At 37.0% G+C, this 11,804-nt stretch overlaps 2 protein-coding genes across 3 annotated transcripts in view; one reads left to right on the top strand and one right to left on the bottom strand.

Moving 5' to 3' along the window:
* Positions 1-1,987, bottom strand: part of LOC106902784 (alpha-protein kinase 3-like) — a 20,999-nt gene extending 19,012 nt beyond the window's left edge. Inside the window, exon 1 of the mRNA XM_014966571.1 lies at positions 1,958-1,987. Coding sequence (XP_014822057.1) covers positions 1,958-1,987 — 30 coding nt within the window. The remainder of the gene's footprint in view (positions 1-1,957) is intronic.
* Positions 1,988-2,334: 347 nt separating this feature from the next.
* PPP2R5E (protein phosphatase 2 regulatory subunit B', epsilon) overlaps positions 2,335-11,804 on the top strand; it is a 79,261-nt gene continuing 69,791 nt past the window's right edge. For both annotated transcript variants that reach the window (XM_014966581.1, XM_014966580.1), the window contains exon 1: positions 2,335-2,526. In XM_014966581.1, the coding sequence (XP_014822067.1) occupies positions 2,370-2,526 (157 nt within the window). In that variant the 5' untranslated portion in view covers positions 2,335-2,369. The remainder of the gene's footprint in view (positions 2,527-11,804) is intronic.

Here is an 11,804-nt window from a genome sequence, read left to right as displayed (position 1 = left end):
AAAAAAAAAAAAGATCAGTGTTTACTGTAAGGTTGTTAGGCTGGATGTAGTCTTGTTGAATTAGAATTAGATTTTAATAATTTATAAAGCAGGTTAGGGAAAACTGTTACTAAATTTACAGCGGGGAAGTGTCAGTAAAGCTTCTTGCTGACACAATGATCCTGCAGTTTAAGTGATCTACTTTAGTCCCTGTCCATTATTATTTTTTTTATTATTTTTTTTTTTTGGTAATTTAATTTTGAGAGAGCGTGCAAACGTTTCTGCAGAAACGGTTACACTTTCATGATACACGTGATGAGGAGGGGAATCTTTTTGACGAGATGAAATGGGGCCAAGTGATTCAGGTTTTAAGAATTATGGGGTTTGGGTTTTTTTGCTGATATTTCCAGCATTTCGGTTTATGTAACAGGTAACTTTATGTTATGTTTTTTGGCGGACTGTTGAAATCTTAGAAGTGGGTTGCTAAAGTACAGGCCATTCTATTTCAGTTTATCTGACTTCTTTATTTATTAATCTTGTCTGGGGACTGAATGCCCTGCTGATAGTGGCATTTCCCCCCCCCCCGGATGATAAACAAGACCAGTTTAAGGCACAGGTTCATGTTGCTGATAGTTGCCCCGCTGATAGTGGCATTCCCCCCCCCCCCCGGATGATAAACAAGACCAGTTTAAGGCACAGGTTCATGTTGCTGATAGTATATTATATTTAGAAAGCCTAAGCTGGTAGTGAAAGAATACCTCAGGAGAAATAAAAAAGATGGAGTAACGTTTTTTCATTATTGTAATGCCAGCTGCACAGTTCAGCTTCTGGGTGCTGCACATGCTTCCTCGAAGAAGCTATGGAGTTTGTACTTCCATTTTTGATAGATTTAGTGCCCATATTTTGCATGAAATAGTTCTTCTGTTTTGGAACTTGTTTACACTGTTGCAATAAATCGTACTTCCTAAAGCTTTCCTTGCAAAAGGCAAACCCAAATAATGCCTGTTTCAATGAATTTAATAATTTACGGAGCGTATGAGTAACCAATTATTTTAATAAAATAAGTACTCGAAAGTGTTCTCTATATTGTGGAATCAACTTCTTTTAGCATACGAGTCACTTTGGTAATTGAAGTCAACAGACACTGAGGATGAGTAATGCTTTCCAAGGACGTGCTCTAAGACCCTGATCCTGCAAATGCTTATGCCGATGCTTAACTTTGCACCACTCTGTAGCCTTACTGAAATCAACAGAGCTGCTCTTGGTAATGATCCCGTTATTAACGCCGATGGTTCTGTTGATTTCAGTCAAAAAAATGCTGGTGAAGTTAACTGTACACAGAGCTGCTTGAAATATGTAGGCCTGAATTCCTCCTGTGTTGTTTCCCTGAAGTATTACTCATGTATTTTACCAAGATGTGACGGGCCTTTTTAACGGAGAGAAGACGACTAGGAAATACAATAGCTGGCTGGATTAATTCACTATTTAAATGGTTCCTTTTGGTATTTCTTAGAAGTATGGAATCAGCTACAGGAGCACTACCGAGGCAAGTTTTATGGGAAGAAGCAATGCTTATTTCTTAGACCAGCTGATCGAGTTGGGAAACAAACAAACTTTTGCTTGCAGAAATCTTTTTTTGGCTCTCTGCCTCTCCCTGCAAACATTGTCTGGCTTCTGCCCTTAGAACAGTTATGGCTACCACACAGCTATTCTTACAGAAATGTCAGAACGTGGAATAACTACGTATAAAGAGATTCACAAGGAAATAACTGAGTATTTCTAAAAAATGAAAATAAAGAGAGAACGTATAAAATTTGTCAGTGTTAGTGAAATTGTGAAAATAGCAGTACTTTTTTCCTGTACTTTCTTGTATTTCTACCTTGTATGCAGGTGTGGCAAATAAATGAGCTTTTCTTCTGTCCTATTTTTTTTGGCTGTATGCATATTGATGACTTTGATGCCAAAAAAATATTTGTACCTGTTTGTGGACCCATGCTTTAGCATGCATGGTGCCTTACAGAATGAGTTGAAATTACTTCATCCCAAAGAACATACAGTTTAAGGCCTATGTCAAATCTGCAGGTGTGTGAAATTCTGTTGATGTAATGATGTCAGCATTAGGTCTGAATTCTTCCCGCTGCAGGATTTTTGGCAAATGGGAGACACAGGTGAAAGAGTAGGCGAGAAAAATTATTACACTGTTCCATGAAGTTTATTCTATACAACTTGCACGTGTGTTGTGAGTTAACTCTCTTAACACTCTGTCTGGGTGACTTGTCAGTGGGAGAGCAGTGCAGAAAGAGAAGGATTTTTTGAAGATTTAGGTTAGTCTTTACCCCTTTCTTCCATTTGGAATATGTTTGTAACATTTGTTTTCCTTCAGTAGGGATATGTCCTCAGCACCAACTACTCCTCCATCAGTGGATAAAGTAGACGGATTTTCTCGGAAGTCCGTCAGAAAAGCCAGACAGAAGAGGTCGCAAAGCTCCTCCCAGTTTAGGTCTCAGGGCAAGCCTATCGAGTTAACTCCCCTGCCTCTGCTAAAAGGTAAGATGGAGAATTATTTTTAATAAATAAAACAATATTACTCTACAGATGATTTCTAAACTCAAAAGTATTCTATTGCCAGAAATTGCAAGGAAATTTTGCCAGCAATGAGAAATGTTTCGTGCCAGAAACGTATGTATTTAAGCTCTACAAAATGTTTTATCTGTGACTTGAGGGTGTGGTGATTGTTTGCAATACTTCTTGAAAGTTTTAAATGCTCATGCTCACTCATACTGTGACTTGAATTTTCAAGGCTCTCAGGATATGTGTGAGTATTTTGGTTTGGGAACCCTCAGCAGTTGGCCTAAATGAACAGTAATTCTGAGAAGGGTAAATTGACTTGTGAGCAGAGAGAAACTGGTTTTTAGGATCTTAACCTGGTAACGTGTGGGTCTGCAGCCTGTCCCACTGGTGCCAAATGCAGCCCGCGGGCTTATGTTCAATGCCTTAGAGCGTTTGTGAATAGGTAACTCCCAGCTCCTGGCTTCTGCTGGGTTTTGAAATCGAAAGGTCCCATGAGCTCCAGCCTCTTGAGAGGAAAGATGCTGCCAATCAGGTCTTAGGCAAGACACTACTGCGTATCCCAGCTCCGGTTGAGTTTCTGCTGGCAGATTTAACCTCTAATTTGGGAAAGAAAATTATGATCCAGCATACTACTTTTGAAAGGATGCCAGTATTCATGTTACATGCTGTGTAAATGCTTCCCCTAAATCCCAGTTCCTGAACTTCAGTACAAATCCAGGGGCCCAGAAGCACCTGAGAATTATCTCTGGTGAGGAAGGAGGAATGGCCTTCCAGAAGTGTTTCTTTTACTCTGAATTCTCAAATGGTTTATTTAGTTTTCTGAATTTATTTTTTTTCCTTACTATTCTTCTTTTCTGTTACAAGTAGTGAAAATAAGCATGGTTTGTGCTGATCGTTCTGGAAAATAGCAAGGTTCATAGGTTTCATCTTATGTCTGTCTCATTTTTGCTTTGGGAGCAAGTATATTTCTCACATTCTCTCCTCTACCTATCTGACAAATTTGTTAATCAGAGTATTGAAATATGTAATAAAAGTGTAATTGGGCTTAACCCCGCTTTTTCATAAGAAGGGAGAAGTTGTAAAAAAGCAAAGCCCCCCCCCCCCCCCAGATACTCACACCTTAATGGCTTTTTTTTTTTTTTGAAGTTAATTCATAGTAGGGTTTTAGGATTAATTCTAGTGGAGTTGTCATGAAAATATTTGAGGCTTCTTTCCGTGGGATACCTGTAAGAATGCACAAATGGCCATACTGGGTCAAAAGAGAGGCTGGTCTGGCCCCACGGCATCGTGCCCACCAGTGACCGACTGGGAGGTGTTGGGGAGCTGGGGAGGCTGTACCAGAATGTGCCCCCCACCTTCAGCATTCCTCAGTTTTTAAGGTCTGTTGGTGCCAGTGGATTTGACTCTGTAGTCTGCAGTGGGTATTATTTTATGACTCTTTATCCTTGTTTTGTGAGAGTATGATAAAGAAGCAAATACTTCTTTAAAATAATTTGAAAGCTCAGTTTTATACTTTTGCAGGTCATTTTTGACACACAGGTTATTTCCTTTGAAAATACTAGTTGCTGCACTCCAGAAGGTGGATGGACTTAATCCTTTGGCTTAAATGGCTAGATTACTGGAAAAGGCTGAGATTTGTATTTGTATAAATTAAAAAATTGATATTGCAATTATTTCATTCGATTGTATCGTCCCATTCAGGGTATAAACTATCGCGTGTGCAAGCGTAAGAGAAACGTTGCCTTTGTCTGAGGACCTGCTCCTGCAAAAACATAGGCTTAATTTGACCACTGTAGCTAGTCCCATGGATTGAGATATAAAACTATAATAAGATAAAACAAACAGATGGGGAGCAGAGAGTGGTGGTGAGACATTTATGATTAGTGTCATAATGAGTTACAGTGGTCCAGCTTCAAATTAAGAATTTGATCCTGTGAGTTAGTTTTCCCTCTTTGACTTAATGCGGATTCCCAGAGGCGCAGGGATCTACCTGGGGCAGATTAATTTGCAGGATTTGGGCCTAAGGGTCTATGTGAAACAGCAGTGTCCCTGCTGAAGGGACACTGGCAGTTAAAAGTCATGCTACTGTTTGGAAATATTCTTGATCTCCATTGATATTTGTACCATTCAGGATTATTAAACCTAAAAGAAGTGAGGAAACAATTTCCTCCTGGGTTTTTCATGCTTTCCTTGGGCAGTTGCCTGAACGCCTTAATCTTTAAACTTTTAGGTTTATACTTATCTTCAAACAAGTGACCAGTCTTATTACTTCAGTCCAGTAATCATATGATTTCCAATTTCATCCTTGCTGTTTGGGTCTTTCAACCCAAAACCGAGAAGAGATTTCAGCAAAATAGCTTGTTAAAGTCTCAGCAAAAAATGAAATCAGTTTGGAGATCTACAGTTGCTAAGCTTATTTAAACTTCTTGTTTTGGGTAAATTTCAAGTTTAATTAAACCTCTTAGGAAATATTTCAGTATGGGAAACTTTTAGAGGACAGATCTTGAATTCAACCTTAGACATATTTCATATTCACAATGGAGGGGCTTTGCTGACAAAAACATGTGTGCTATGCTCTCTTCTTTTCTTTTTAAATGATTATATATTGCATATTGATGTTTGCAGGCTGCCTTCTCTCAAACAGCACTTTTATGGACTTCAGTATCTTCTTTGATTACAAGAATCATGTATGCATAAAACTAGATAAATACTTAGTCCATTCTTTGGAAGTTTTTATACTATGCCTGTCACCATAATGATTTGAGCACCTTCCAGTAGTGTATTAAGTGACATGACTACACATCTGTCACATCTTATCTGCTCTCATTCCTTTCCCTAGGGGCAGAGTCATATATAGTGAAATGGCTTGTTTTGGTAGTGTTTTAATGCAGTCTGTTGCTTTCTGTGAACATACATGCCTGTATTGCAAAAACAGATAGATAAGACAGCATCGTCGTTGTTTGTTTGGTAATAAAAATGTTTCAGGAAATAGAAATAGAAGAGACTATGTTTTGATGCTGAGTATAAGTCTGAAGGGTGATCTGCTATTTAGGAAATGTAACAAGAAGAACTGCAATTTTCAATAAGAATTTTTGTTGCTCATTCCAGGAAAAGAAAAAAAAAAATCCAGAGATCCAGAGAAATTAAGTTATTACTCTTGGGGGTTTTTCGTTGTTAGCTCTTTTTTTTTTTTTTTTTTTTTTTTTTTTTTAAATTAACAGAAGTTTGTATATTGAATCTTTTGTAAACAAACATTTAATGCACTCAGAAAATAAGATGTGCCTTCTGAGGTTCTGCTGGGCTGAGTTTAGGCTTTCAAGAGCCACAATCCAAAAAGCTGGCTTTTTCTCCTGGCTTTACATTTAAAGAGGCGGTTGGTATCGTCGAGGATGGCAGGTCCCCTAGATAACTGGTTTGTGGCAGAGCTGTCCTGGCAAAGGGCACTTTGTTTGGGACTGAGTACTTCCACCTCTGTGCCTTAGTCAAACCCAGCCCACATTTGTTAACCAAACCTCAAATCGTGCTTGTTCTGCATTGAATAACTGTATTATTTATCAGAGGCTTATTTTACTTTCATTTTGTGTAGATACTCTTTTTTACTTAGAAGTCTCTGGAGGTAGATTGGTAGGACTGCAATGTTGGAAAGCAGTTGGTTGGAAAAAAAAAAAAGGTATGTTGTAGTGGACACGTGAAAACAAAGTGTAAAAGGGGAATGAGGACTTCATTTGTGTTTCTGCCAGTACCTGTAATGGTAGGGGAGTGTCCAGAGACATACATACAGATGCCTAAAAAGATCATGTGCTTTATAAATTCATGTTTAGCATCTTGAGAAATTGGACAGAAAACCTGCCTGTAATTCATGGTATTCTTCCTGTCCCCCTTGCCCTCATTAAAAATACATAAATTAGGTAAAGCAAACTGTCCAAAAGTAAGACTTAAATTTTAAATCAGTGTATCTAGTTTTTGTCATTTCAAGGTTTGCCTATTTTTTTCTAACATTCTACCACATTTTCCAATGATCTAATATAGTTAGTGTAGTTTACTTTCAGGTTTTCTAAAACTGTTTATAGTTGTTGTTGTAAACAGCTCAAAGTATGATTGTTATTTTTAGATATATTTTCTTCCTTAAAATAGGCACTCCGAACAGAAGTTCTCTGTCAACAATACCTATTGCTTTGCTACCTCAATATTATGAAATATATTGAGCTTCTAATATATTATCAGATAGTTTCCATGACATTAAAGAATTACTGTAGTGGCAACAAAAGAGCATTGCATAGTCAGAAAGGGAAAAATCTCTTTTTACTTGCTGTTTGCTTTTGATCATCATATTATTTCCCTGTAGTTGAGATTTTATGATAAGCTTTTCTTATGAATCCTATCTATAGGTCAAATGGCGAAGTGGCTAAATAGTAGAAAATTCTACCAACTCCAAAAGACTTTTGACTAGGTGAGAACTGCAAGATGTGCACTTTCTTTTTCAAATATGGTTACTTTTGATTATTTTTTTAAAAAATATTCTTTATCATAAGAAGTCTGGGTTTTTTTCTGAGTTATGGGTACCGCCTTCAGAATTGTACGTAAAGGAAGTTGCGATGATTTGAGTTGTAGAAGAAGATAGATACAGCTTCTATTTTGCATTTACTTCCTCGAGGGTTGGCTGGTTCTTTTCTGGGCTACTCGCCATTTGTGATATTTGGAATGCTTTACAGGTGTTGATAATAATATATCTAAGCTAATAATTTTCTCCTAATTTATAAACAGGAAGTTAGGCTCATAGTGGTTGTGACTTTTCAAAGTAAAATTTTGCTGTATTTCCATCATTGGAAATAGATCCGAGGACTCCTAAGTCATTGTGTGGAAGAAACCCTGCAACTTGGTTTGTGCTGTACATAGTCAGTGGTGAATCAGGCATCAAGCCTGGAAATACTTCTAGGAATTTTGTGCCCATTCTGGTTGAAATAAATCTGGACATAATGGGCAATCTCTATGAAAGATTTGGGAATAGGGCCACAATCCCAGCAGGAAGAAGGACTGAGCCTATTTATTATTTTTTCTTAAGACGTATGGAGTTCTTGTCATATGCAATTAATTTCTTCACTTTCTCTTGTGCTCTTGGCAGTTGTTTTTTTAATATATGCCTAAGTTTCTTTTTAATTTTTTTTGATGTTTGGTGGTTGTAGAATAATTCTTTCTGATAACCTTAAAGATTTCTGGTTGTTTCTAAAATGTATTTGTTTGGTGTTTAGAAAGGGCCATACACTAATTGCATTCTGTATTTTGGAATTTTTCTCTGCTTGTTATTGTCTCCCACGTTTGGAACTGAGTTTTGTAGAGCTGTATTTGGAGGGAATGGGCATATGTAGAAATGCTGACTTGAAGCAAATATACCTCCTTATCTTAATAGTGTCTTAGTGAAACTGCAGTTGGTGAGAAATTCTGTCAGCTTAGCCCTGGTCTTCTAATGTTTCTGTTCAGTTGTCTGTCTTTATTTCTAAGTTTCTTTATTTAGGTCCAGCGATTTTCCTATAGCCGTGGTGGTAATGGTGGGGGTTTTTTTGGGAGGGGGAGATCTGTTTTGGTTTTTTAATGTGAAACATTTGGTGTAACTGTTTTACTTCCTGAGTTTCTCAGTCTAACTTCTGGAAATGTTAAGTGATGATCATTCTTTCCTCTTCCTTTTCCTTTTTCTTTTTTCTTTTTTTTTTTTTTTGTTCAATTTAATTTTGAAGTGAAGTAACTTGTGATCACTGTGTAAAATGTGTTTCTGTGCTTTTCACAAGATGGAGTCTAAAATCTTGGATAATTTTCTGCAGGATGGTTAAAACTTTACTACCAGAAACTTTTCAGTCTGTATTTGTACAGTATGTCTCTATAATATGTTGCCCAGCATTATTTATTTATCTAATAATATTAGAATTTTCTTTTCTGTGTCCGAGTGTCGCCCTATGTGTCGGTAATAGAACCTCCTGTTTCTGTAATAAGTACCTCCTTTGTATTCCTTTCCCAAAGAACCTTTGACAAATGTAAGTTCTGGTTTAGCTGTGCAATTATTTCTGTACAGCATACATGCTTGTTGAAGTATAGTGCCACCTTCATTATTATTATGATTATGATATGGAGTATTAATGTTATGAAAGGTACGTTGTCCATATCCCAGGAATTGTGGGCTTATTTATGAAATCTGTTTGTGTATAATATATATTTTTGTGTATTAAGAAATTGTTGTATATATGTTTAATGTCATGTATAAAGATTGGGTTTTGAGCTTATTTTATTTTCTGGTTTGTTTTTAAAATTCAGTACTTACATTGGGATAACTACTAGTGTTAATTGTTACAGCTTTATAGTAAGGAAGCAGCCCTTTCATATTCATCCCTTGTAAGCTACTGCCTTCCTGAGAAAAGAGCACTTTCATTTACGCGTTCTGGGGAGTGGGAGGAGGACAGAAAACTATTTTTAGATTCAGGGTAACTTCCTTTCACCTACTTTTTTTTTTTTTTTACTTTTTTTTTTTTTTTCATTCAAGTTTTGCTGTTTCTTTGACTCAGGGCCCGTCCTCAAGCAAACCAGCTCCTGGCTCACTGGACACTGAACGGAGTCTCACTGGCTTGAAACTATGGGGGACATGAATGCAAGAGCAGACATGAGGAGGAAGGTTTTCTTTCAACCTAGAAACATGGTAACAGGATTTGATTTCTACTTTTGCTAATTCTTTACTATTTTGGCAGCGTTTTTTTTTTTTTTTTTACTTTTTTTTTTTTTTTCATTCAAGTTTTGCTGTTTCTTTGACTCAATTGGGCGAAAATCCTTGTAACAGACGAGAGGACCCGATGAGTTTTGGTAGGGTTGGACATTTTTGGATTAGTGGTGGGACTGTGTAGTCTTGGCAACTGTCTAATAGACAAATACCAGCAAATGGGCATGAGTTAATGAAAGGTGAAGGAAAATCTGTTAGTAAAATACTAGACTCTTCTTTCAGAAGGATATGACAGGGCTTATCTTAGTTTGAAACCTCGCTGGTTCTAAGTGTCAGTCTTCGTTGAAGGTGTGGTTACGTCAAGGGTTTTTTTTCTGGTGGCACATCTTCTTTGAGAAGTCTCCAAGCATGTACCCCAGCTCTGCCTCTCATCTGGGCTGAACCAGGCGTTTGTGGGGCCACAATGCAAACCAGATTGTTCAAAACATTTCCCCTCCTCCTAATTTTAGTTCTGTCCTTGATCCTGTGTCCTCTCAAACAGTTAATTCAGCAGAATTGAAATGGTGGTGAACTGTGACGTAGGGTTAGTAGCTTCTGTGCATGTGGTTTTTGGCCCCCCCAAAAAAATAAAAATGCTGCAGCTTCAGTCTGAGGATCTTAGTCGAGCATTTTCAAAAGCTAAGGCAGCTGTCCAAAGAACCAGTGTAAAATACTTTTGTGCCCTTAGTTGTTGCACTTAATTGAAAAAATTGTCTGTTTTGAACAAAGTCTTGAAGTCAAGCTACAGGGGAATCAGTTTTGATCAGGAGTAATAATGATTTACAATAATAGGAGATTTTTCACCAGCTGGTTTTTCTAATTGATAGAGATACATGTATAACTTCGAAAATTGTATATAATCTTAATTTGTTTAATATAACAATGTATTTTTTCAGTCTCCTGTAGGAAGTTTATTTTACTTGTATAAATACATTTTTCTTAAAAAAAGGATCACTATTTTGCATTTATGCCCTTACTTTACTTTACTGCTATTTTCTCCTTTCTGGTCTGTAGGACAGGTTCTGAACTGTGGTATTTTCCTTGCATGTAAAGTGCTTGGTCCTTCAAAGGACCGGCATCTCTAAGAGTCTGGGGCAGAGAAGGAACACAGTCTACCAGAGTCGATGCACCTGGTTAAATGGGCAGAAGGTGAGAAAGTGAAAGGGATCCTTTCTGGGTAGCTTCCTAAAAGAAAAAATAGACCAACAGATTGCTGGAAAGTCTGTTGAACATCATTGGACATATTGCTAGCTCATCTGTAACAGTAGCTTCTTGTGTTCCCTCATCTGAAGAGCTTGTTCTGATAACTTGACGTTGGAGTTCAGAACTGACCAAATTATAAGAGAGAGGTGGAGGCAAGCAGTTTGTTACTCCGATTATAAAAATCTGTGCATAATTAGGCATTTTTTTTAAGATTTTAAAATTGAAATGAATTTTAAAAGATGCGTCTGCTGCAAAACATCAATCACAGACTTAACATTCCTTACTTGATGGGTATTTTGCAGAATCTAAAGCAAGTCATCAGTAATATCTCAGGGATGATGAATAAATGCAGATAACTGTGTGTACCTACTGGTGAAAGTATTAATTTTAGGACTTGACCCCCCAGTTGGAGGTAATGGTTAAGTACTCGGACACCGTAATTTTTATTCAGAAAAATCAGATACTTTCACGAAGAATAAAGTTAAGCTGAAATTTTATGCTTTCTGGATTACTTTACTGCCAGATTTTGATTAAAACAATGACATAAATGTAACTTGTATAGTTATCCCTTGTATGCTTTTCATTGTGAATAGTGTAGAGGCTCTGTATAAATATAGTTTGTGTAACGGGAGGGAAGAGTTTCTTTAGGCATTCTTTTACCATAAAGTTCAGAAGATCTGTCATTAGAATTATTACATTTAATGGGTTTCTAACTCTTTTTGACGACCATCAGAAAAAGTACTTATTGTCATTAAGAAGAAGTAACTGTAGTTTGTACTGGATGTAGTCTGTAGTTTTCCGTGGGATTCCTGGAAGATTTTTAGAAAGTTTTAGGGATACGTTGTGTGAGATCTCTTATTTTTTCACCATGCTTGTGATATCTACCTAATATGAGTTGGCTTTTTGTTGTTTGGGATTTTTGTGCTTCTTTGCAGTGTCATGAGTTTAACTTAATATTCTCATGATGTTCTTGGCTTCTTTTTTGTGTATGCTTGTACCAAACTTGGGTTTTCGATTTCTAAAATGCAGGTGATAATAGATTTGTTCGTTGCTTTGAAGGTTTTGAATATATTGCCATATGGGTACGTTGTAAGGGAAGACGTTGGAAGGCAAGTTAAATTTCTCATATTACAGATTGATATTGGGAATGGGCAGAAACTGAGGATCCGGATTTCAGAGGAATTAAATATTCCTATTTTTCTTTTGTTACCCAGTATGATGTAATTTGAATACATAAACTTCATCGGTTTTCTTTGCAAGTTCAGCTCCTGTGCTCTCCACTTCCACATTCCAACAGCAGGGCGTAGATGCT

This window comes from Calidris pugnax, unplaced genomic scaffold (genome assembly GCF_001431845.1).
Source record: "Calidris pugnax isolate Ruff unplaced genomic scaffold, ASM143184v1 scaffold74, whole genome shotgun sequence".
NCBI classification, from domain to species: Eukaryota; Metazoa; Chordata; class Aves; order Charadriiformes; family Scolopacidae; genus Calidris; species Calidris pugnax.
Note: the sequence above shows the minus strand (reverse complement) of the source record. Positions and strands in the feature narration are given on the sequence as shown.